Here is a 25,300-nt window from a genome sequence, read left to right on the forward strand (position 1 = left end):
CCACTCCCCCTGCTTGTGTTCCCTCTCTCGCTGTGTCTCTCTCTGTCAAATAAATAAATAAAATCTTTTAAAAAAAATATTGGTTAAATAAATATATAAAACAATTAGGATGGGGCCTGACACATAGAAGTGCAACTATTGTAGTTGTTCCTCTGTTTTTCCACAAACTTTGGTATTGTATCTCATAATATAATATATGCGCTCTATATGATATATGAGATCTATACTATATGATATTTATAATATACTGTGATTTTGATCTTCTCCTATAGTTGATGAGAAAATTCCTCTAGAAACACTGATGGAAAACATCACAGATTTTACAGGTGAGTGAAAAGTTACCATAAAATTAGGATTCCAATTATCTACATTAAATTTTGTTTTTTCCTGATATTTTCTACTACTCCATCATTGACCTATAAATTCTGGTATTTCTCTATATTTATTAATGAACTATTTGTCTCTAGTGTTTCATGTATTGATATAAAATTATCTGTTTTTGTAATGAAATTACCATACTATTTCTTGCTTTCAAATTCTGCAATCTCTGTTGTTTATGTCAATAATATAATTCACTTCACCAGTGATTAATAACCACAGTATAGAATGACACAGCAAATAGAGAGTGGAGCCTAAAATTGATTGAGGTAATGTCTTCATTGTATTTATCATATAATTCTTATTTTTTAATTAAAATACTTTTTTCAAAGAAAAATTCATGTAAGCATCTATTTTTTAAATTAATAGATCAAATTTTATTCTGAAAGTAGTCTGCCCCTGATTTTAGAAGAAACTCTCATGTTCATATTAAGGAAATAAATTTGACCTAACACCTACATTGATTTTGTAGTTGAAAATGTTTCATTTTTACTTTATTCTTCAATCTGAAAATGAGGAGATGATATTAATTATCCTAAAATAATTTTTTCATTAGAAATAATTATTGCTATGTGAAATAAAGATGTATACCAAATTTCCTATTTTCAAAGGTGAGAAGATTGAGTCAAGTGATCTAAAAAATGTTCTGAGAAATCTCGGAATTGAGGTTGCAGATAAGGAACTAGAGAAGATGCTGAAAATACTGCCAATTGATGGTGAGTCATACAAGTGTCTGTGGGAGCTTCCAGGGAACTTGGATTTTTGTGGATCTGCATGAAAATTTTAATTTCTTCTGGAACATGATAGAACTTTTTTTTAAGATTTTATTTATTTATTTGACAGAGAGAGACACAGTGAGAGAGGAAACACAAGCAGGGGGAGTGGGAGAGGGAGAAGCAGGCTTCCCGCTGAGCAGGGAGCCCGATGTGGGGCTCGATCCCAGGACCCTGGGATCATGACCTGACTCTAAGGCAGATGCTTAACGACTGAGCCACCCAGGTGCCCCTAGAACATTTTTTAAAAACTAACATGTAAGCTACATATAAAAACTGTAAGTGTCATTTAGAGTTTATTTTGGAAGCCAAGCAATTCCTCAGATGTGAGTTGCCATCAGAGCTAACAAATGTCTACTGTTGCCCTTCAGGGCTTATACGATAAGAAGGAAAAAGAAAGAGGTAAGAGAGCAGTGGAATAAATTAAAGATAAAAGTCAGAATTAAAAAGAAAGGGAAGATATATTTATACAGTATAGTAAGCCCACTCAAGGGGACAAATTTATCATATTGAAAAAGGCTTCTCTTCCTTAATTTCATTGTTATATAAAGATGAAAATTTGGGGTAAAACATTTTTAACAGAATTCCTGAGATATCATCCACATGCCATACAATTAACCCAATAAAGTATACAACTCGGTGAATTCTAATGTATTCACAAAATTGTGCATTCATCACCACAATCAATTTTAGAACATTTTTATTATCCCAGAAAGATACCCCATACCCATTGACCATCACCTCCCAATTTCTCCATTCCCCCTCAGCCCTGAGCAACCACTAATCTATTTTCTATCTCCATCAGTTTTCCTATTCTGAACGTTGCACATAAATAGAATCATACAATATGTGGTCCTTTGTGACTAGTTTCACTTAGCACAATGTTTTCAAGGCCCATCCCTATCCTGTTATGTATTAGTACAGTTGACCCTTGAACAACACAGGGGTTAGGAGCACTGACTCCCTGTGCAGATGAAAATCCATGTTTAACTTTTGACTCTCCAAAAACTTAACTAATTGCCTACTGTTGACCAGAAGCCTGATAACATAAACAGTCCATTAATATATATTTTGTATGCTATATGTATTATATACTCTTACAATAGGTAAGCTAGAAAAAAGAAAGTATTGTTAAGAAAATCGTAAGGAGGGGCGCCTGGGGGCTCAGTCATTAATCATCTACCTTCGGCTCAGGTCATGATCCCAGGGTCCTGGAATCCAGCCCCACATTGGGCTCCCTGCTCAGCGGGAAGCCTGCTTCTCCCTCTCCCCCTGCTTGTGTTCCTGCTCTCAATGTCTCTCTCTCTGTCAAATAAATAAAATCTTTAAAAAAAAAAAGAAAAGAAAAAATCGTAAGGAAGATGGGTGCCTGGGTGGCTCAGTCGGTTAAGCCTCCGACTCTTGATAACAGCTCAGGTCACAATCTCACAGTCCTGGGATGGAGCCTGGTATGCGGCTCCAGGCTCAGCACAGAGTCGGCTTGAGATTCTCTCCCTCCGCCTCTGCCCTTTTCCCCTCCCCCTGCTTGCACTCTCTCTCTTTCTCTCTCTAAATCGTAAGGAAGAGAAAATACATTTACAGCACTGTAAACACTCCATATTTAAGTGGACCTGCACAGTTCAAACTCCTGTTTTTCAAAGGTCAACCGACATTTTAGCTATTATGAATAATATTCCTCTGAACGTTCAAGTTTTTATGTGGATACATATTTTCTTTTGTCTTGGGTATATACCTTAAGAGTGAAATTGTTGGGTCATATGGTAACTCTATGTTAAACCACGCTGTTTTCCAGACTGGCTGCCCTACTTTACATTTCCACCAGCAGTGTACCAGAGTTCCAGTTTCTCCACATCCTAGTCAACACTTGTTATTATCTGTCCTTTGATTATATTGTAGTGAGTGTGAGGTGGTATCTTACTCTGGTTTTGATTTCCCTGATGGCTGATGATGTTAAGCATCTTTTCATGTGTATATTGGCTAAATGTATATCTCCTTTGGAGAAAAATCTTTTCATATCCCTTGTCCATTTTTAAATTTAGTTATCTTTTTATTATTGAATCAAAGTTCTGTATATATTCTAGATACAAGTCCCTTATATTTTCTAAATACAAGTTCCTTTTCAGATATATGATTGCAAGAGTTTTCTCCTGTTCTGTGAATTATCTTTTTACTTTCTTGATAGTGTTCCTTGATGCACAAAAGTTTTTAATTTTGTTGTCCAGATTATAATTTTTTTCTTTTGTTGCTTGTGCTTTGGGTGTCATATATAAAAAACTATTGCCTAATCTAAGGTTAAGAAAATTTACAGCTGTTTTCTTTTAACATTTTTATAGTTTTAGCCCTTATAGTTAGGTCTTTGATCCATCTTGAGTTAATTTTTATTTATTTATTTATTTATTTACTTTTACAGAGAGAGAGTGTGAGCAGGGGCAGAGGGGGAGGGAGAGAGAGAATCCCAAGCAAGCTCCACACCCAGCACAGAGCCTTATGCGAGGCTTGATCTCATGACCCTGAGATCACAATCCAAACCAAAATCAAGAGTCAGATGCTTAACTTACTGAGCCACCCAGGTGCCCCATATTGAGTTAATTTTTGTATATGGTGTGAGATAGGGATCCAAAAGAATATTCTCTTTGCACATGAATATCCAGTTGTCCCAGCACCATTTGTTGAAGAGACTATTCTTTCTTCATTAAATGGTGCTGGTACCCTTGTCAAAAATCAATTGACCATAAATTGGAAGGCTTATTTCTGGATTCTAAATTCTATTCCATTGATCTATATATCTACTTTTATGCCAGTACCCCACTGTCTTGATTACTGTAGTTTTGTAGTTTTTAAAATGAAAAGTGTGTGGGGTGCCTAGATGGCTCATTCGGTTAAGTGTCCAAGTATTGGTTTCAGCTCAGGTCATGATCTCATGGGTTGTGGGATTGAGCCCAATATGGGGCTCTGTGCTCAGCAGGGAGCCTGCCTGAGATTCTCTCCCTCTGCCCCTGCCTGTCCCCCCATGCACACTTGCAAGTGAGCGTGCTCTCTCTCTCAAATAAATAAATAAATATTTAAAAAGAAAAGTGTGAGTCCCCCACTTCTGTTTCCTTTTCAAGATTATTTTTGCTATTTGGGGCCCCAGCTTTACCATATGAATATTAGGATCAGCTCATCAATTTCTGCAAACAAACCAGCTAGAAATTTCTATAAGATTGCATTGAATCCATGGATCAATTTGGGGAGTATTGCCATATTCACAATATTAAGTCTTCCAATCCACAAACATAGGATGTCTTTTCATTTACTTAGGTCTTCTTTAATTTCTTTCTACAATGTTTTATAGTTTCCAGAGTATAAATTTTGTACTCCTTTTGTTAAATTTATTCTTAAGCATTTTATTCTTTTTGATGCTCTTGTAAATGGAATTGCTTTCTTAGTTTCCTTTTGGGTTTGCTCATTACAACAGTATAGAAATACAGTTGTGGGCTCCTGGGTGGCTCAGTTGGTTAAGCGTCTGCCTTTGGCTCAGGTCATGATCTCAGGGTCCTGGGATCGAGTCCCACATCAGACTCCCGGCTCAGCAGGGAGCCTGCTTCTCCCTCTGACCCTCTCCCCTCTCATGCTGTTTCTCTCTCTCTCTGTGTCAAATAAATAAATAAATAAATAAAATCTTAAAAAAAAACCACAGTTGATTTTTATATATTGATAAAAGACTAGATTTTCTGTTTCCAAAATTATTCTATTCATGCTGTTTTTGTGAGTCTCATATTCATTTTGCCATTACATGAATTATGACTTTTCTTTCAGCTAATGGAAAGTTATATCGTAATAGACTACTGAAGGCTATGAAGTCTCTCAATGGTAAGTAAGAAACAAAATTATAAGGCATATTATCTAGGTTCTCCAGATACATCATCCAAGCAAGAATCTTGGTCCTATATAAGTTTTTACTTAGGATTCTTTCAGCATAACTACATTCCATCTGCTGTTAATACACACTTTCTCTTGGCAGGAAGTCCAGTATCTTCCTAGATTTTTTTCGACTCTTTCTCAAAAAGAAAAATCAATTCTACTGAATACAAACAAAAAACCCTGGTCATTATTGAAGAGAATGGTCAGCTACAATGATAACTAATATGTTGAGTCAGTAAACAAAAATAACCCTACTTTTTGTGCCAAGTAATTAAGTTAGTGGTCTGCAGTTCTATTTGTTCAAGCCCCTTAACCCTGTTTTATTATGTAAGCTTGTCAACAAGAATAGACTAAAGGAAATATAATTCTAATTCTGACTCTCTTGACTTTCTCCTTGGGTCTTCAAGTGGACCAGTCTATTTGGGGTTTTAGTCTTGTTGAAATGTAACGATAACAAAGGCATGAAATATATTTTATGTTTTGTCTCTTTTGTTTTAATAATATGTGGTCATTAAAGTTAACAGTTTTACTAAAAAAATTTTTTAATTTTGCTATATATAACTTTTTTTTCAAATATTGCTTCACTGTCTCTTTCCTAAGATGGGAAGATGAAAAAGAATAAACTCCATACTAATTTGGAAAATATGGGAATGAGACTCACGGAAGAGGAATTTGCTGAATTGTCAGGACAACTACAAGTTGATGGTGAGCACTAGAGATGGCACTAGGGCATCTGTTGATCTTCTGTTTAAAGGTGTATCAATTAAAATTGGGATGTAAGTCAAATTCAGCTGGACTTTATTATACTAAATGAACAATTTATATCTTTTTCTAAGCTCATGTCATTGATTATGTGTCTCTTTTGGGCTTATGTAGCGAATGGGAATGTTGATCTGCCCAACTTGATGGAAGCAGTGAAAGCTATTACAGGTGAGTACAAAGTCACTATAAACCTAGAATTCCTATTGGAACAGAACTATATTTTACTATTAACCTTAATTGCCATGTTGATTCTGTTACTGTACTCCTTATTGTAAATACTTGTCTAGAGTTGGACTTTGTGGTATCCATGTTTTGGTAATAAAATTTTAGTCTCATGTCTTGGTAGAAAGACCCGTCTTCTCTAGAAAATTTTAAACTTAAAAATAACATTTTTAGAGTCACTAAATTTTCCTCACAGGCCTTTCTCTTTCTGTTTAAGGGAAGGTTGACATCAAGAACCTGGAAACCGTTCTAGGCAACATGGGAATCAAGCTCACTGACAAGGAACTTGAAGATCTGAAACAAAACCTGCCTGTCAGTGGTGAGCATATGAGATATCATTAGATTTTGAGCTTTAGGTTTTATGTACCTTTAGCAATGAGAGGAATGGAACAAGGGAACTTTTTATGCAGAAGATGTCAAGATTGGAGATGAGACAACTTCTTTGTCAGTTGGGAATGTAGTATTTGGACACAGGTGGCACGGTCACTAGAAGAGTCTCCTCAATTCTGAGAACAAGAAAGCCACTTTGAATCCCATCTTTTCATCATCAAATTCAAGAGTTGATATTTTATGAAATAGAAAGTCAAATTTACATTTTTGAAATAAATATATTTTTAATATTTAAAATTTTTTCTTCTACTCCAGGCTCATAACATATTCTGAGTAAATATTTATTGAATGACTGTTTAAAATGCTTAATAAGATGCCCAGGACACTTAAGTGCTGTTACAATCTGAAGGGGAGGAGAGTGTTCTTTTGCTATTTTACATCATTTTATGAGCTTCAAGTTATGGTTTTTTGTTACAGTTGATAATAAAGTTGCTCTGAAAACTTTGAAGGATGAAGTGAAAGCTTTTACAGGTAAGATATAAATGATTTGCAATAAATCATGATTTACACTAAAATTTTAATAGCGTGTTCTCAAAATTGTATTAGTGGCTTATAAATTCACATATTTTCAGTATTCATTTTGATAAATATTTGCATCTACTGATCGACAGCTTAATCTAACATTATCTGGGTTTATAAGTAAAACAAAAGGATAATTTCTTCATAATAAGTCTTATATTCTTTGATGCTTTTTTTCAATGAAAGTATCTGGCTGGTACTTATAGACCCAAAAACTAGATGGACACAGTAAAAGCAGGGCGGAGCATTAAAAATAGTAAGTCCATTGCCAATAGCTAATCACATAACTTTAAGAAAATAAAGTAAAATATGTCATAGTTTGTTAATTGTGTATTGTATTAACCATACCTTGATTTTATTTCTGGATAATTATATGACCAGATTTGCTTCTGCACAATGTGATATTATTCTCAGTATTAGGAATACATCTTATTTACTATTTTTTTAAAGATTTTATTTATTTGAGAGAGAGCGAAAGAGCACAAACGGGGGGAGGGGCAGAAGGAGAGAGAGAAGCAGACTCCCAGCTGAGCACAGAGCCCGATGTGGGGCTCGATCTCAAGACCCTGGGATCATGACCTGAGCTGAAGACAGATGCTTAACTGACTGAGCCACCCAGGTGTCCCTTCCTGTTTACTATTAAGGGACAAATTCTATTTTTTATTTACCATTTGACTCTTTTTATCAGGAAATCTTTCACTCTTCCTTTCCTTTTCATCCTGGTATTAGAGAAAAGACTAGAGCAGCAAAAGTATATATTTAGATGATCTTAAATAATTAGATTATCCTATCATATTTTAACCTATTACTATTCCATCTTTTCAAAGGAGAAAAGATTGATTCCAGTGACCTACAAAATATTCTGAAAGACATGGGGATTGAGCTTACAGATATGGAGCACAAGCATCTACTGAAAACACTGCCCATTGATGGTAAATAAATGCCACATGAATGCCAACATGCCTTCCAGGGAACTTGATTTTATGGGTCAATGTGAGCCATTCTCAATCTTTTAATAGTACAGTTTTGTCTTAAAAATGCCATAAATTAATAGAAAGTCACTTCTGACTTGAAAAGAAATTCTATCATTTCCTCTTCGAACACAATTGGAGAGTCATCACTACATTGCCATACAGTTGTCCAAGTGACTAATACTACCCCCTCAGATCAGCAATAGTTTTGCAATAAGAGCAATGAAAAGTAATGAAGGAGAAATAGGACATCAGTGGAATAAAAAAAAGAAATATTTTAATGTATTTTTTAGAATTGCACCATGAGAGAGTTTAATAAATGTTTCCTATTCCAAAGAATGGGTAAGTTTGTCACTGTGCAAAACACTTATATTTATAAATGTCCATATTGTATAACTATAAAATAGATTAATTTTTAAAGCAAATCATTGAAATGTATCTTTCTACAATCATAGAATTTATGTTTTGGTGACTCTTCATATCAATTTTGTAGAGGTCTGAACTGTACCTTTTCTTACAGCTCATGAAAAGGTGTTTCAAAACAGGTTGCTGAAGGATGTGAGATATAATAAAAGTGAGTAAGAAGCACAAAAAGGAAGCATATGAAATATCCTTAAGCATTAAATTTTTTAAATTTTATTTAAATTCAAGTTAGTTAACATATAGTATAGTATTGGTTTCAGGAATAGAATTTAGTGATTCATCACTTACATATAACACCCAGTGCTCATCCCAACAAGTGCCCTCCTTAATACCCATCACCCGTCAAGCCCATTCCCCCACCCACCTCCCTCCAGCAGCCCTCAGTTTGTTCTCTATAGTTAAGAGTCTCTTATGGTTTGCCTCCTCCTCTGTTTTTTCTTATTTTATTTTTCCTTCCCTTCCCCTATGTTCATCTGTTTTGTTTCTTCATTTCACATATGAGTAAAATCTTGTCTTTCTATGACTGACTTATTTCACTTAGCATAATACACTCTAGTTCCATCCACATCGTTGCAAATGGCAAGATTTCATTCTTTTTGATGCTGAGTAATATTCCTGTGTGTGTGTGTGTGTGTGTGTGTGTGTGTGTGTGTGTGTGTGTGTACACATCTTTATCCATTCATCAGTTGAAGGACATTTGGGGTCTCTCCATAGTTAGCATTAAATTTATATCAATAGATTATAACACATTATTTGGCTGCTTGTACCACATCTGTGTTTTTCCTGGTAATAACCCTTACTTTATCTTAGATGAAATTCTCTACTGGATTGGGTTTTTCAAACTTTCTCTGAAGAAACATGAACAGAAATAAAGATGGAAGGAAAGAAAGGAGGGAAGAAAGGAAGCAAGGAAGGAAGGGGGGAGGAAGGAGGAAGGGGGGAAGGAGAGAGGAAGGTTTAGCATTTATTCCAAAATGTGAGCAGGAGCAGAGAAAACAATCTGAGAGTAAGAGTTTAGGAAACAAATACAATCTCTCTTTCTTTGTGGAGATTATTGATTAGTGCTCTTCAGCTACAATTGCATAGCACTGTCCCACCTAACTTTTTCCTGGGCCCATATGTTTAACATTTGAGGAAGCATGTTCTAATTCTAACTTTTAACTCTTCAAATTGTAACTCTGCTTGTACAGAGTTGTGCAAATCTATTGTAGTTTTGTTCTTTGCTTGAAAATTTTAGCAGTTATACTAGATTATGAAGTCATTCTCTTTTAGCAGTGTATATTCATGTAGCAGTAACAACTGTCTTAAAGAGATATTTGCACCCCCATGTTCATTGCAGCATTATTTACAGTACCCAAGACACAGAAACAATGTGTCTATGGACAGATGAATGAAAAAAAAAAGATAGGAGATATATACACACACACATACACACAAACACACACATACATACATATATAATAGTATATTATTATATAATATACTATATAATATACTGTAAAAAAGAAGGAAATCCTGCCATTTACAACAACATGGATGAATCTTGAGGACATTATGCTAAGTGAAATAAGTCAGACAGAAAAAAACAATATGATATGATACTATATGATATCAGTTATATGTGGAATCTAAAAAAAACCAAACTCATAGAAACAGAACTGATTGGTAGTTGCCAGAGGCAGGAGGATAGGGAAGGGAACGGTGAATGTGATCAAAGGATACAAACTTCCAGCTGTAAGAGGAGTAAGTTCTGAGGAGATATAATGTACAACATGGTGACTATAGTTGACAATACTGATGAGGGATGTGTTAACTAACCTTATTGTGGTAATCATTTTGCAGTATACATATATTAAATCATTACATTGTACACCTTAAACTTATACAATGTTATATGTCAATTATATCTCAATAAAGCTGGGGAAAAACAGTAATGCCTGTTAGTTGAAGATAATATGTTTTTATGAATTTTCCTAAATATTTTATAATCATTCCATTTTTTCCTTTTCCTTTCATGTTTTCAAGGAGGGAAGGTTGATGTAAATAACCTGGATCCTGTTTTAGAAGCCATGGAGGTCAAGCTTACAGAACAGGAACTCAATCTGATAAAGGATCTTCTGAGTGGTGAGCACTGTGGAAAACACTGTGATTTTAAACAGATGTTGAGCTTGCAGGATTAATTGCGACTGTTTCAAGGGTTTAAATTATTTGTTGCCCGAAGCCATTTGAATAGTTTTCAGAAGAACTCAGGGGATAAAAAGGCTGTTCATTTTTTGTTGCTTTAAAACCTGTAATCTGGGCGCCTGGGTGGCTCAGTTGGTTGAGTGACTGCCTTCGGCTCAGATCATGATCCTGGAGTCCCTGGATCGAGTCCCACATCGGGCTCCCTGCTCAGCAGGGAGTCTGCTTCTCCCTCTGACCCTCCCCCCTCTCATGCTCTCTCTATCTCATTCTCTCTCTCAAATAAATAAATAAAATCTTCAAAAAAAAAAAAAAGTTAAAACCTGTAATCTATTTCTTTATGCATCTTAGGGTAGGGACAGGTGCTAGTGAGAAGGGGAGGGATTATTGTTGCCTGGTTTTACAAAAATAGGATCTGCGATGTGTTTTTTCTCACTGATCCATGTATCACTGACATCAACCCAGGGCATAAACCAATCCATTCACCCATTCCTCATTTCTCTGTTCATGGATTTTGAGATGGCTTTCTTTTGTGGTCACTATAACAAGTTAACAGAATAATATGTATAGTATTATTAATTTTTAGAAGTATATATAGTATTCCTTTACAAACGTAAGAACAGCCTGGAAGTATATACACAAACTGTTAGTAATGGTGAGGAGTAGTCATGAAGCTGAGGAGAGGTAAAAGAAGGGACATTTACCTTTTCTTCATATGCTTGTATATTTTTAAATTTGTTACACAAAGTATGTTTTAAATTCTAACTTTTTAAACTCAATTTATTTTGTTTTTAAGATGAATGCAAATGGTATGGTAAAATGATAGGATTTGGGCTGTGTTCTTATCCACCAATTAAGTTTAGGGAATCACTAAAATTGACCACTCTCGGAATTAGCTCCTCTCTAACATCTCTCACGGCTTAACACAGCAATGCCCATGGCATCAACACGTGGTAACACAAGATAATACTCCTTACGAATGTTGAGAAACATGCATCATTTCAAGAAGTAAGTGAGGTTGAAGGACTTCCCAAATCACACAAAGCCACTAACAAATGTGGACCTGGCAGAGTTAGAACATTTGATAATTGAAGAAAAAAATTCTATATGAATAATAATGAGATAGGACATTCAAGATACAACAATATGGATTTCAAAAGATGTAAAGGAACCCTTGGGAAAAAGTCAATCATTTTTGTAAAGGTTATTTTTATACATCTTGTTTCAAAGTTCAGAAGGATGCTGCAGTGTACAATAACCTCACTTTCTCGGAAAAAAACATTTCAACACACTTGAAAAGTCAATGTTGCTTCATTGCTTCTCCTAAGAATTATTCTATATCCTATAGAATAACTATTGGAATAGTTATAATTACAACCTGAATTTTTGTAAATATTAGATAAGATAAACTTATTTTTACAATTTGCATTTTTATTATTTAATACAATCTTTTAAGATCACTTTCATTCATTATTTACTATTGAATCTTGGTCCTCATTGTAAATGAATTTATTTTCCTTGGTCATCTTCTGGAACAATAAATCTTAGATAAAAAGGACTTCTTGTCCTATGTATCTTTTTTCTGAGTCCATGTTATTGTTTTTCTCTGATTAAACTTTGTCTTACAGGCTATAAGAAAGTTGATCTGAAAAACCTGATGGATAAGGTAGAAGCTGTTACAGGTGAGGAAGAAGTTACCAAATACAGATGATTCTGATTCTTTATACATATTTTATATTCTTTCCTGTTATTCCCTTTAAATTATGCTATTTTTAATAAACTGATTGTAGTTTGATTTCCTAAAGTTTAACTTCGGTTTGTCAATGTTTCAATAATAAAACATAGTGCCACATTTTGTTAGGCCCTATGATCTCATTTTTTCCAGATTAAGATATTTACTAAAAAGATGTTAGTGTAATAAAAAGAGACTAAAGTTTTATTACCTACTAGTAATCTCCCACAACAAAAAATTATGAAATGCATTATTATGTACTCTGTTATATTGCCTCTATTATTACTAAAGTTGTGGAAATAAACACTTCACTATTCTGCCATAACCATACTCAAACAGGACTCATTTAACTTTATTATGCATTGAGTAGTTGGGGTTAATACTTAAACAGTAATAGATTTCATCATTATTTAGAATAATTAGATGGTTCTTTAAAATCACACATTACCATTTCTGTCCTTTTGAAGGGGAGGAAGTTGATATCAACGACTTAGGAACAGTTCTAAGAAACATGGGAATAGAACTCACAGATAAAGAACTCTCACAACTGGTGAAAAATCTGCCAGTTGATAGTGAGTATTTCATAAAATATATCTTACTGATATTGCTGGATTCTTACTCTCTATGAAGCTCCACATTGTAAGTTTCTGTGATCTGAACAGTGTTTTCCTTACAGATGGAAAGGTCTACCAGAGAAGGTTGCTGGATGGTATAAAGTTTCTTAAAGGTGAGGAAGAAGCTTAATAAAACACAATCAATCTGAGATCATCATGTTTGGCATTTCTACTGATTCCTTGTGATTAAATTGTGAACCCTGACACCTAACACATTATTACATACTTTTGTTTCTTTTATAGATCAATGTGTTCTTTAGATCATTTCTTATGATGTACCTTGGAAAGAACTCCCATGCTCTCTTGGGATTTCTCAAATTTGACAGAAGAAGAAATTATCAGAGCCCAGGCTGCACAGCAAAAGTAAAGGGAAAATTAACACCTCTTCAGTTAGTTTATTCAGCAGCAAGAGACTACTAATCTGACATTTAGACCAAAAGAGAGAGAGAGAAGAAGGGAGCTCTAGAAAGCCTTCAAGATATTGAAGGAACATAGGACTGAATAGACAGACAGGAAGCAGGCCAGGAGGAAGGTCATGTCTAGGCAAGGTTCCCAATACCAGCTTCATGATATCTGCCAAATCCACACAGTATTTGTACTATTATTAATATTTTCATTTAAATTGATTTACTTTTAACTTGAATTTAAAAAATTTTTAAATGGCAACGGAGAACCAGCATCCCTTAACATAACTAGAAGTTAACTGTAAAAACAAACACAGTGAAAATGAGACAGTAGTCATTCGAAACACAGGAATTATTATCACCCTACTAGAATTCTCTGAGCAGTCATTACATCACCTTTCAGTTTTTATACTGGATATGCTTATATGAAGATTAAAATTAAAACAATAAGCTCTAACTCTTATTATTGACTCTGTCCTCTTGTAAAGATCTCATCAGGCTTTGGTCCTTTGGATGAACATAATAACCATAATCCTCAGGAAGGTGAGGGTTTATCCCACATTTTAGGGACATTAACTTCTACTTGTATAACTCTCTCTCTTTCCATAGGAGGGAAGATTGACTCCAGTAAAGTGGATGCAGTTTTGGGAAACATGGGCATGGACCTCACTGAAAAGGAGCTTAAAGACATAACACAAAACCTGCCAGTTGATGGTGAGCATTTTAGATACCACTGAACACTACAGAAAAACTACTTTTATGAGCCTATTTATAACAGTCATTAAAAATGCTTGTTTGTCCAAATGGCCAACAGACACATGAAAAAGTGCTCAACATCACTCGGCATCAGGGAAATACAAATCAAAACCTCGATGAGATACCACCTGACACCAGTCAGAATGGCTAAAATTAACAAGTCAGGAAACGACAGATGTTGGCGAGGATGTGGAGAGAGGGGAACCCTCCTACACTGTTGGTGGGAATGCAAGCTGGTGCAGCCACTCTGGAAAACAGTATGGAGGTTCCTCAAAAAGTTGAAAATAGAGCTACCCTACAACCCAGCAATTGCACTACTGGGTATTTACCCCAAAGAGACAAATGTAGGGATCCAAAGGGGTACGTGCACCCCAATGTTTATAGCAGCAATGTCCACAATAGCCAAATGGTGGAAAGAGCCAAGATGTCCATCGACAGATGAATGGATAAAGAAGATGTGGTGTATATATATATATATAGACACACATATACACAATGGAATATTATGCAGCCATCAAAAAAGCGAAATCTTGCCATTTGCAATGATGTGGATAGAACTGTAGGGTATTATGCTAAGTGAAATAAGTCAATCAGAGAAAGACAAGTATCATATGATCTCACTGATATGAGGAATTCTTAATCTCAGGAAACAAACTGAGGGTTGCTGGAGTGGTGGGGGGGTGGGAGGGATGGGGTGGCTGGGTGATGGACATTGGGGAGGGTGTGTGCTATGGTGAATGCTGTGAATTGTGAGACTGATGAATCACAGACCTGTACCTCTGAAACAAATAATACATTATATGTTAAAAAAAAAAAAGAAAGAAAAAGAAGATAGTAGGAAGGGTAAAATGAAGGGGGGGTAATCGGAGGGGGAGACGAACCATGAGAGACTATGGACTCTGAGAAACAAACTGAGGGTTTTAGAGGGGAGGGGCGTGGGGGATGGGTTAGCCCAGTGATGGGTATTAAGGAGGGCACGTATTGAATGGAGCACTGGGTGTTATAGGCAAACAATGAATCATGGAACACTACATCAAAAACTAATGATATAATGAATGGTGACTAACATAACAAAATAAAATTTAAAAAAAATAAATTTAATTTAAATTAAAAAAAAAGCTTGTTTGGCATCAAGAAGGCATTCTGAAAAGCTTAGGGAAAAAACTCAGGTCCAAAGAAAGAACACATCCTGTCTCTCGCTGGTTTTATGTTCAAAGTAGAGAAGGATTTCAAGATACCTCTGTTTTTTCACTAGCCTTACCTTTTTTTCCTTATGGAGTAGGGAGAATTGATAAGTATTTTGCAAATTCCACTTAAACTCCTTGGTCACATTTGCTAATACGTGACATCAGTATTTATAAAAAGGATACTTATTATAGGTATGGTGATCTTTAATGTTCTTTCTATTTTATTTATTTATTTATTTTTATTTATTTATTTTTTTTAAAGATTTTATTTATTTATTTGAGAGAGAGAATGAGAGAGAGCACATGAGAGCGGGGAGGGTGAGAGGGAGAAGCAGACTCCCTGCCGAGCAGGGAGCCCGATGCGGGACTCGATCCAGGGACTCCAGGATCATGACCTGAGCCGAAGGCAGTCGCTTAACCAACTGAGCCACCCAGGCGCCCCAATGTTCTTTCTCTTTTAATGTGGCTAGAGTATACCTGCTCTATGTGGCTGACATTCAATATTTGTCTGCCTGTCTCTCACTTTCACCTGGGTCCTATGGAGAAAAGTCTATTGCAGGGTGGCTCAGTCTGTTGAGCTGCTACCTTCAGCTCAGGTCATGATCTCAGGGTCCTGGGATCGAGTCCTGCGTCGGGCTCCCTGCTCAGCGGGAAGCCTGCTTCTCCCTCTCCCACTCCCCCTGCTTGTGTTCCCTCTCTCGCTGTGTCTCTCTCTGTCAAATAAATAAATAAGTAAATCTTAAAAAAAAAAAAAAAAGAAAAGTCTATTACAGACAATTTAGAACAGTTCTTCTCTGAATCTGTAACTAGGATGAAGTCACAGAGCACCATTTCCACCAAATGCTGTTATTGAAGCAATCACAAGACCCTGCCCAGACTCAGTCTAAGCTCTTGGTGGAAGTTGTATCAGTCACATTGTAATAAGGTCATGTGGGATGGGAAATATATAGCTCAGCCATCCTTGAAAAATATGTTTATCACTTCTACTATTATTGGGCCTATGCTTTTTCTAGCTTTTCACTATCATGAATAAAACTGCTATGAACATTCTTGTACGAGACTTTTTTTGTCTGAGATATTTTTGAACATGTGTTTACTATTCTTTTGGGTAGAAATGCTGCATCCTAGGGTAAATATGTCTTTGGTTTTATAAGAATCTGTTAGATACTTTTCCAAAGTGAATGTACCATCTTATACTCCCACCAACAATGTCTGAAGGTTCTCTTAGCTCAGCTCCTCACCAATATTTGTTATTATTGTTATTTTTAATTTTAGTCCTTCTGGTTAGTGTGTGGTGCTATCTCAATATGGCCTTGATTTACATTTCCCTGATGACTAATGATATTGAGTACTTTTTCAAGTGCTTATTAGCCATTTATACTTCTTTAATAAAGTATCTGTTCAAATTGTTTGCCCACTTTTTATCTGATTGTTTGTCCAACCACTTGGAGAATGGTTGTTTCTCTTTCATACCCATCTGCTAGGAGTACTTAGTTTCTTTTTGTCTTTCTGCTTCATTATTAAATGAAGGAGTTTAAGGCCATACATTTTCTTCTGAGTGCAGCTTCACTACGTCCTTTTGGTTTCGATATGAAGAGTTTTCCTGATCATTACTTTCTACCAACTTATAATTGATACAAAGATTATCTAGTATCTATAAGTATATCTCTTACTTTCTTTTTAAGTCTTTTAAGTTTTTATTATATATAAACTTTGGAGTTCTATCAGATAATGTGGCCACTGAGATGTTAAAAAGAATCTCTATTTTGTTAAAATTTTCATTATGGCCATGTACTTTACTAATTTTTGTAAATCTGTAGGCATATAAAAATAATTTATAGTCTCTAGAGAGGGCACATAGACTTCTATATATATATATTACAAAATCAAGTTTATCAGTAGTATTATTCAATTCCTTTGTGTCTTTACCTCTATTTTGTCTACAAAATAGATCTTCTATTAAGAGGGTTAAGATCTCCTACTTTAATTGAATTTTTATAAGATTCTTCTTGGGGCACCTGGGTGGTCCAGTCGGTTGGGTGTCTGACTCTTGATTTCAGCTCAGGTCATGTTCTCAGGGTCCTGGGATCAAGCCCCACCTCAGGCTCCGTGCTCAGCAGGGAGTCTGCTTGAGATTCTCTCTCCCTCTGCCCCTCCCCGCCACTCTCTCAAATAAATAAATAAATCTTAAAAAAATTTTCTTAAATTACTAATAGTTTTGCTTTATAGGTTTATGACTGTTACAATATTCATAAACTATACCTTTTGATGTCCCTCTTTATCTACATCTCTTTGTTGATTTGACTCTTAAGTTTTACTTTGATATTAACAATTGCCAGTACTGGTTTCTTTTTGCTTGTATATGCCTCCTATATCTTTGCCCACTCCTTTATTTTCAATCTTCTTTATCATTTGGTGGGAAATATATTTTGTGAAATCATCATATAGCTGGGTTTTTAAGGAACCCATCTGATAATCTTTCTTCTTTTAATGAGAAATTTCAGTTTGTTCAGATTTGGTGTAATACTGGACATATGCATTTATTTTATCTCATTTTATATTTATTATTCATTTTCTACTATTGTTTTCTCTTTTTTTCTTGTGCTTATTATTACTGGTTTAAGTTGTCATTCATTATATTTGTTTTCTTCCTAGGAGGGTCACATTTCATTAATTCTTGCATTTCTTTTCTTCTCATTCACTGTCATACTTACCTATAACTTAATTATTACTGGTAACAAAATACTGCTTTATTCTCCATCAAGATACTTTTACCCATCAGATATTTCATTTCAGCTTTATCCCTTCCTCCCACTCCCCACCCCCACAATCTCAATAAGCAGAAACTTTTAGAATACTCTTATTCCTCCCACCATTTCCCCTACTCCCCACCATGAGATCTTTGGAATGTCTTTACTTCCTCAACTATACATTTTCAATTCTCACAAACAACTCCTAAAACTTCTCTTACATAATTTCCCTTCTATTTCAAGATTCTTTATTTAGCACTTAATATTACATATTCCATAACATAACAGATCGTTTTCAAGCTTACAGAAAAGAAGGTAGCATCTGTTCTGGCATCTCTGTATTTTAACCACCTCAGGAAAAAAATGTTTCTGCCCACCTGTTTTATTCCTTCTTGGTCTTTTAGGAGTGAGGGGAATTGGAATGCCCCATACTGGCCTTGATTGAGCTTCATCAGGGTCTTCAGGATTCTAAATGCCAAGCATTTCCCACGATCTACTGCTTTCCAGTTCTGTTCCTGGGCTGTGACACCTCTCTGGTGCTTCCCTCATTGAGGGCGGAAAGAACCCCATGCCCATTCTTGGGCTCCAGGACACAACCAGAGCCCAAGTGTTGACATAGCCCCAGCAGCCTAGAAAAACCATCAACGTTTGAATTTCAAAAGGGAAACAGCTTTGAGATGGTAGTAAAAGGGACTGGAGCCATGCTCCGGTCTCCATGTTCACAAAAGCCTTTCTAAATGTTTATTAAAGTAAATGCAAAAGAGTAAGAATAACATTATAAGTAAAGGAAAATGATCAACTTTGGTTTAAACAAATTTCCCTTGTCACACAGATGTCTTAATTCCTACTAATAGATTCCTCCTCAGCTGAGATGAACTTGGAATATTTTAATGAAAGAGAACTCACCCCAGTTAGATGGCCTATGGCAGAGAGCCCTTTCATCTTGGGTCAGAATGATGTGATTCATATATACAATGGAATATTGCTCAGCCATCAGAAAGGATGAATACCCACCATTTGCATCAACATGGAGCTGGAGGGGATTATACTAAGTGAAATAAGTCAAGCAGAGAAAGACAGTTACCATACATTTGGTTTCACTCATATGTGGAACATAAGGAATAGTGAGGAGGACCACAGGGGAAGGGAGGGAAAACTGAATGGGAAGAAATCAGAGAAGGAGACAAACCATGAGAGACTTTGGAATCTGGGAACCAAACTGAGGGTTACAGAAGGGAGGGGGGTGGGGGGATGGGGTAACCAGGTGATGGGTATTAAGGAGGGCACGTGTGGTGATGAGCACAGAGTGTTATATGCAACTAACGAATCACTGAACACTACATCAAAAACTATATTTTGGCCAACTGAACATAATAAAAAAAACGGAAACTACAAAAAAAAAAAAAGAATTTTCCCAGGAATAAACCAGATGGACAAAGAAGAGGATGAACAGACAACCATGGCGACCCATGTACAAAGACAGGCCTAAAAATTCTAATCCCCTCCAAGGATCCCATCTCTTTTTCATGATAGACTTGGTTAACTAAAATAGTCCAGGTAAACCAACACCCATTTTCCATTTTGCCCTGACCTGTAGTTGGTATCGAAGTTATTAGTGGCCAGGAATACTTTAATAGACAAAGAATAAGGAAATTCTCACCACAGAATTAGCAACATTATTGGTAATTGATACACTTTTCTGGCCATTCTGCTGGTACTCAAAAACAAGTGTGTTGAATTTATGATTAACTACATTTTATACCATGTTTCCTAGATTATAGCTAGATTTTTCTCATCAACATGGAGTATTATTTTGCTGGGGGAGAAAAAGCACTTCTGTTTTCAGAAAGTAAATGATAAGAATTAGCCACTTTTCTTCCCTGAGCACAATACATTGGAAATGCTGGAATATTAATTGTATTCAGGAAATAATTATGCTTATTATCATTCAAGCTGTCATCCTTCTTCTACCTTCTTATGAAGGATGTAGCAAAAGGTTAAGTTTTCGTGTGTGTGTGTGTGTGTGTGTGTGTGTGTGTGTGTGTATAGTATGAAACCAGCGTCTATTTTGTATATTGAGGTATAACTTTTTATATTGAGGTTATAACTGACATGGAACATTATATTAGTTCAGGTATATAACATAAATGATTCAGTATTTATATATACTGCAATATATATATGTATATATATATGTCTCTCAAAATGATCACCACAGTTAACACCCATCACTATACACAGTTACATTGTTGTGATGAGAACTTTTAAGACCTACTCTCTTTAGCAACTTTCAAATATTAGTAACTATAGTCATCATACTGTATATTACATCCCCATGACTTACTTTATAACTGAAAGTATGTACCTGCAAAAGGTTAAATTTTTTAGAGCAAATAAATACTACTAAGTTTTTCTGCTCAGTGCAACATACTTTCTTGGTCTCATTGTCATGTTTCTATCCAATTTATTCCTTGTCTTACAGTTAAAGGTAAAGTTGATCTAGAAAAGCTGATGAATGAAGTAAAATCTTTTTCAGGTGAGTAAGACATTACTAAGACATTTTGAATTAAATTCTAACCCTATGTTAAATCTTGCATAGTGTTTTCCTGATATTATATCATAAATTTATTAATGTTGATATTTTACATATTTTAAATGAAATATTTATATTCAACTTTACTTCTGCCTTTGATTTTGAATTATCTAGGATTTGGCTATAAAAATCAGTAGTGAAGGGTGCCTGGGTGGCTCAGTCAGTTGAGCATCTGCCTTTAGCTCAGGTCATGATCCCGGGGTCCTGGGATGGAGCACCACATTGGGCTCCCTGCTCGGCAGGGAGTCTGCTTCTCCCTCTCCCTCTGCCCCTCCTCCCCACTCATGTTCTCTCGCTCTCACACACACTCTCTCTCTCAAGTAAATAAGTAAAATCTTCAAAAAAAGTAAATAAGTGGTGATGCTTAAGTAATAAATTATATTTTCTGTAGTTTCTGCCAGTATTATACTGATCTTAACCAGTGTTTAAATCAGAGGTTTAACAAATTGGCCACCCATGAATTGAGTCCAACCTGCAGTCAAGTTTTGTAAAATCTGGCAACACTGGCCCTATATTCCCTCACGACAGTAACTGGTGTATTTTCTCTTTGGACAAGGCATGTGCTGTCTAGTTCACCACAGCTAGTTTCACTCATTTCTTCTACCTCCAGGCTCCTACAAGCTTGAGTTAATAACTGCTGGCTTAAATAACCAAATGTAGGTAGGCAAAGAATATAGGAAGAGGAATATTTTTAGAAAATTAAGTTGATAGGATTGCTTTAAATAATAATCACATGATTCAGTATTAAAAAGTAAAAAAGACTAGATATCCTAAATTACTGGCCAATTATATATAAACTGATTTTCTTCTATGGTATCTTGCCATTAGTCTTAGGAGACCACTCTTTATGAAGAATCAAGGAATAGGTTCTGCCTCATTATCCTTAAACATTATTGGAATATGTGAGAGTATGAAAGTTAGGATGGCATTCTTTAAACCAGATTTTTCATTATTTTGGATCATTATAATGTCCTAAAATTGCCATGTGTCAATAATTCATTTTTCTTTCAAAGGAGGTAAAGTTGATGCTAATAAACTTGAAAGTATTTTGGAAAACTTGGGGATTGAGCTCGCACCTAATGAACATTTGAATTTAGTGAAGACACTGCCACTTAATGGTAAGTCTCATGGGTGCTATAAGCCTAGTTCTGTGAAACTATTTCCACATGTGAAAAATTACAAAATAGTTGCATTTTAACACCCAGTGCTCATTACAACAAGTGCCCTCCTTAATACCCATCTAATGGTAAGCGCTGTGAATTGTGTAAGACTGTTGAATCACAGACCTGTATCTCTGAAACAAACAATACATTATATGTTAAAAAAAAGAAGAAGAAGAAGATAGCAGGAGGGGAAGAATGAAGGGGGACGAACCATGAGAGACGATGGACTCTGAGAAACAAACTGAGGGTTCTAGAGGGGAGGGGGGGATGGGTTAGCCTGGTGATGGGTATTAAAGAGGGCACGTACTGAATGGAGCACTGTGTGTTATACGCAAACAATGAATCATGAATCATGGAACACTACATCAAAAACTAATGATGTAATGTATGGTGATTAACATAACATAATAAAAAAAAATCTAAGATTCTAAAGGATTAAACAAAAAAATACCCGTCTAATGAACCATTGAACACTACATCAATAACTAATGATGTACTATATGCTGGCTAACTGAACGTAAAAAAAAAAAAAGATACAAACATCAAAAATAAATGAAAAATTACAATCTTACATAAAACAACCCTATGTAAAAAAATAATTGCCAAGACTCATGTCAAGAAGCTATGTTTTCGGGGTGCCTGGGTGGCTCAGTCAGATGCTCAACCAACAGTGCTACCCACACACCCTGAGTTCAGCATTTTTAGATTCCATATGTAAGTGATATCATACAGTATTAGTCTTTCTCTCTCCAACTTATTTCACTTAGCATAATGCCCTGGTTTTAAATAAAACCAAAAAAATTATTAAAAATTCTTTTTAATCCCATAACCCAAAGATAGCCATTATTAGTATTTTGGTATACTTCCTTCTAGTGCTCAGCAGATGATAGATTGATAGATAATATTTATGTGTATATTAATTTACTTATAATTCTCATATCTTCACAATGTTAACATGCATATTTATCATAGAAACCTTGATAATGCAAATAAGTGAAAATAAAACTATATTCCCAACGTAAAGCAATAACTACTATGAGAATTTTGATGTATATTCTTCTAGTTCTCCATGTATGAATATATATCCTTTTTTATTTGGCAACCTTGTGGATAAATCTTTGCAAATATTCTAAAATTTTTTGAGATTAAATTCCTTTAAGTAGAGTTGTAAAATGGAAGATATTTTGTTTGTTTTCTCACATTTTCTTCCAGAATATTGTAATTTGAACTCCCACAAACAGTATGTGAGGATGTTATTTTCTCTACATTCTCAATACAGACAAAAAAAGAGCATCTCATGATTATGATTTGCAATTCACTCCTTTACCACTGAGAGAGAACAATTTCATATATTTATCTATTTGCATTTGAAATGTTCCTGATGCAAAGATTTCTAAATTCTTTCTTTCTGAAATTAAAAGATGTGTACTACCTTTCTGACTCCATTTTAAATACCTATTTTTTATAGCTGATGGAAAAGTGTATCAAAAAAGGTTGATGAAGGGCATAAAGTCTCTCAAACGTGAGTAAGAAGCACAGTGAAAAGACTGAATCCGAAACCTTTATTTGTGTTGTTAAAATATGAATCATCCTTTCCTATGTAATTGTATTTATTTATGCTTTCTTAAGTAGATCTGCATTTTACCAAGTAAACCAAGTAGTTTCCTGTACTAAAATTTGGCAGAAAGTGTTAAACTTTCTCGGATTTTCCTAACTCAGCCCCAAAGAAACAAAATAAAAACACAAAGCAAAAGGTAAAGAATGAACATTGTCAGATAAAGGTTTCAGTCAAAAGCGGAGGCAAATAATTTGAAAGTACAGACAATAAAAACAACTCCTATTTTATAGAATATTATGTCAGTCATCTCTAGCTCTCACCTTTCAAAATCCTAACATAAAATTGAGAGGAATTTTTATTCTCTTATTAACTGAACAAAACTGGGTTTTTGGTATTCGTCTTGAAAATCTTAATAATACTAAGAAATATGTGAGTTTTTTTATTGTAATATAATACATGCTTGATAAAGAGGAATAATAACACAGCAGAGTGAATTCATGGTCCAGTTTTAGAAACATTCAATTTTACTATATTCATTTCCTGCTCCTTACTTAGAAGGCAATGTTGATGTCAACAAGCTGGACACTCTTTTAGAAAACATGGGAATCAGCATCAAAGAAAAAGAATTCATGGATCTGATAGAAAGACTGCCAGATGCTGGTAAGCACATAATCACCCTTGTACTTTTTAAGGCGTACGTATTGTTTTCATCTTTACTGAGATATAATTGACATATAACATTGTGTAAGTTTAAGGCGTACAACTGTTGATTTGATAAACTTGTATATTGCAAAATGATTACCGCCATAGCTAACACCTCTGTGACATCACATAATTATCTTTTTTTTTTATAGTGAAAACATTTAAGATCTACTCTTAGGAACTTTCAAGTATATAATACAGTGTTGTTAACCATAATCACCATTCTGTATTATATTCTCAGAATTTATTCACATTAGAAATCGGAGTTTGTACCCTTTACCTAACATCTCTCTATTTCCCCACCTCTTCCCTCAGCCCCTAATAATGACAATTCTGCTCTGTTTCTATGAGCTCAACATTTTTGTTTTTGTTCTTTTTTTAAAGTTTTATTTATTTGAGAGCAGGGAAGTGCAGAAAGGGAAAGAGAGTGAGTCTTAAGCAGACTCCACACTGAGCTCAATCCCATGACCCTAAGATCATGACCTGAGCCAAAATCAAGAATCAGATGCTCAACCAACAGTGCTACCCACACATCCTGAGTTCAGCACTTTTAGATTCCACATATAAGTGATATCATACAGTATTAGTCTTTCTCTGTCCAATTTATTTCACTTAGCATAACGCCCTCAAAGTTTATCCATGTTGTCACAAATGGCAAGATTTCCTTCTTTCTTGGGGCTGAGTAATTTTCTATTGTATATAATATACCACATCTTCTTTACCCAGTCATCCACTGACAGACATATATCTTGGCTATTGTGATTAATGTTCCAATGAACATGGGAGTGCAGATATCTTTCTGAAATCCTATTTCAAAGTGGGATTTTGAATTAGGTGCTATGATGTGGGATTAATGGATCATATAGTAGTTCTATTTTTAATTTCTTAAGGAACCTCTATTCTGTTTTCTACAATGACTGTACCAACTTATATTCCCACCAACAGTGAGCAAGGGTTTCCTCTTCTCCACATCCCCACCAGCATTTGTTATCTCTTATCTTTTTGATGATAACTATTCTAACAAGTGTGAAGTGATATCTCATTGTGGTTTTAATTTGCATTTCCCTGATGATGAGTGATATTGAACACCTTTTCATGTACCTGTTGGCCACTTGTGTATGTTCTTTGGAAAGATGGCTATTCAGTTCCTCTGCCTATGTTTTAGTTGGATGTTGGGGGGTTTTGCTATTGAGTGTATGAGGTCCTTATATATTTTGAATATTAGTCCCTTATCAGATACATGGTTTGCAAATATTTTCTTCCATTCTGTAAGTTGCCCTTTCATTTTGTTGATTGTTTCTACTGCTTTGCAGAAGCCT

The 25,300-nt window shown here is 35.2% G+C and overlaps 1 protein-coding gene across 1 annotated transcript in view; it reads left to right on the top strand.

Moving 5' to 3' along the window:
• Positions 1–25,300, top strand: part of EFCAB3 (EF-hand calcium binding domain 3) — a 222,160-nt gene that overhangs the window by 52,037 nt on the left and 144,823 nt on the right. The window contains exons 30-47 of the mRNA XM_032429885.1: positions 273–326; positions 990–1,094; positions 4,950–5,003; positions 5,655–5,759; positions 5,931–5,984; positions 6,256–6,357; positions 6,846–6,899; positions 7,775–7,879; positions 8,439–8,492; positions 10,367–10,465; positions 12,151–12,204; positions 12,722–12,826; positions 12,931–12,981; positions 13,882–13,986; positions 20,448–20,501; positions 21,572–21,676; positions 23,190–23,243; positions 23,835–23,939. Of these exons, the coding sequence (XP_032285776.1) occupies positions 273–326; positions 990–1,094; positions 4,950–5,003; positions 5,655–5,759; positions 5,931–5,984; positions 6,256–6,357; positions 6,846–6,899; positions 7,775–7,879; positions 8,439–8,492; positions 10,367–10,465; positions 12,151–12,204; positions 12,722–12,826; positions 12,931–12,981; positions 13,882–13,986; positions 20,448–20,501; positions 21,572–21,676; positions 23,190–23,243; positions 23,835–23,939 (1,419 nt within the window). The remainder of the gene's footprint in view (positions 1–272; positions 327–989; positions 1,095–4,949; positions 5,004–5,654; positions 5,760–5,930; positions 5,985–6,255; positions 6,358–6,845; positions 6,900–7,774; positions 7,880–8,438; positions 8,493–10,366; positions 10,466–12,150; positions 12,205–12,721; positions 12,827–12,930; positions 12,982–13,881; positions 13,987–20,447; positions 20,502–21,571; positions 21,677–23,189; positions 23,244–23,834; positions 23,940–25,300) is intronic.

Source organism: Phoca vitulina, unplaced genomic scaffold, assembly GCF_004348235.1.
Source record: "Phoca vitulina isolate PV1807 unplaced genomic scaffold, GSC_HSeal_1.0 scaffold41, whole genome shotgun sequence".
NCBI classification, from domain to species: domain Eukaryota; kingdom Metazoa; phylum Chordata; class Mammalia; order Carnivora; family Phocidae; genus Phoca; species Phoca vitulina.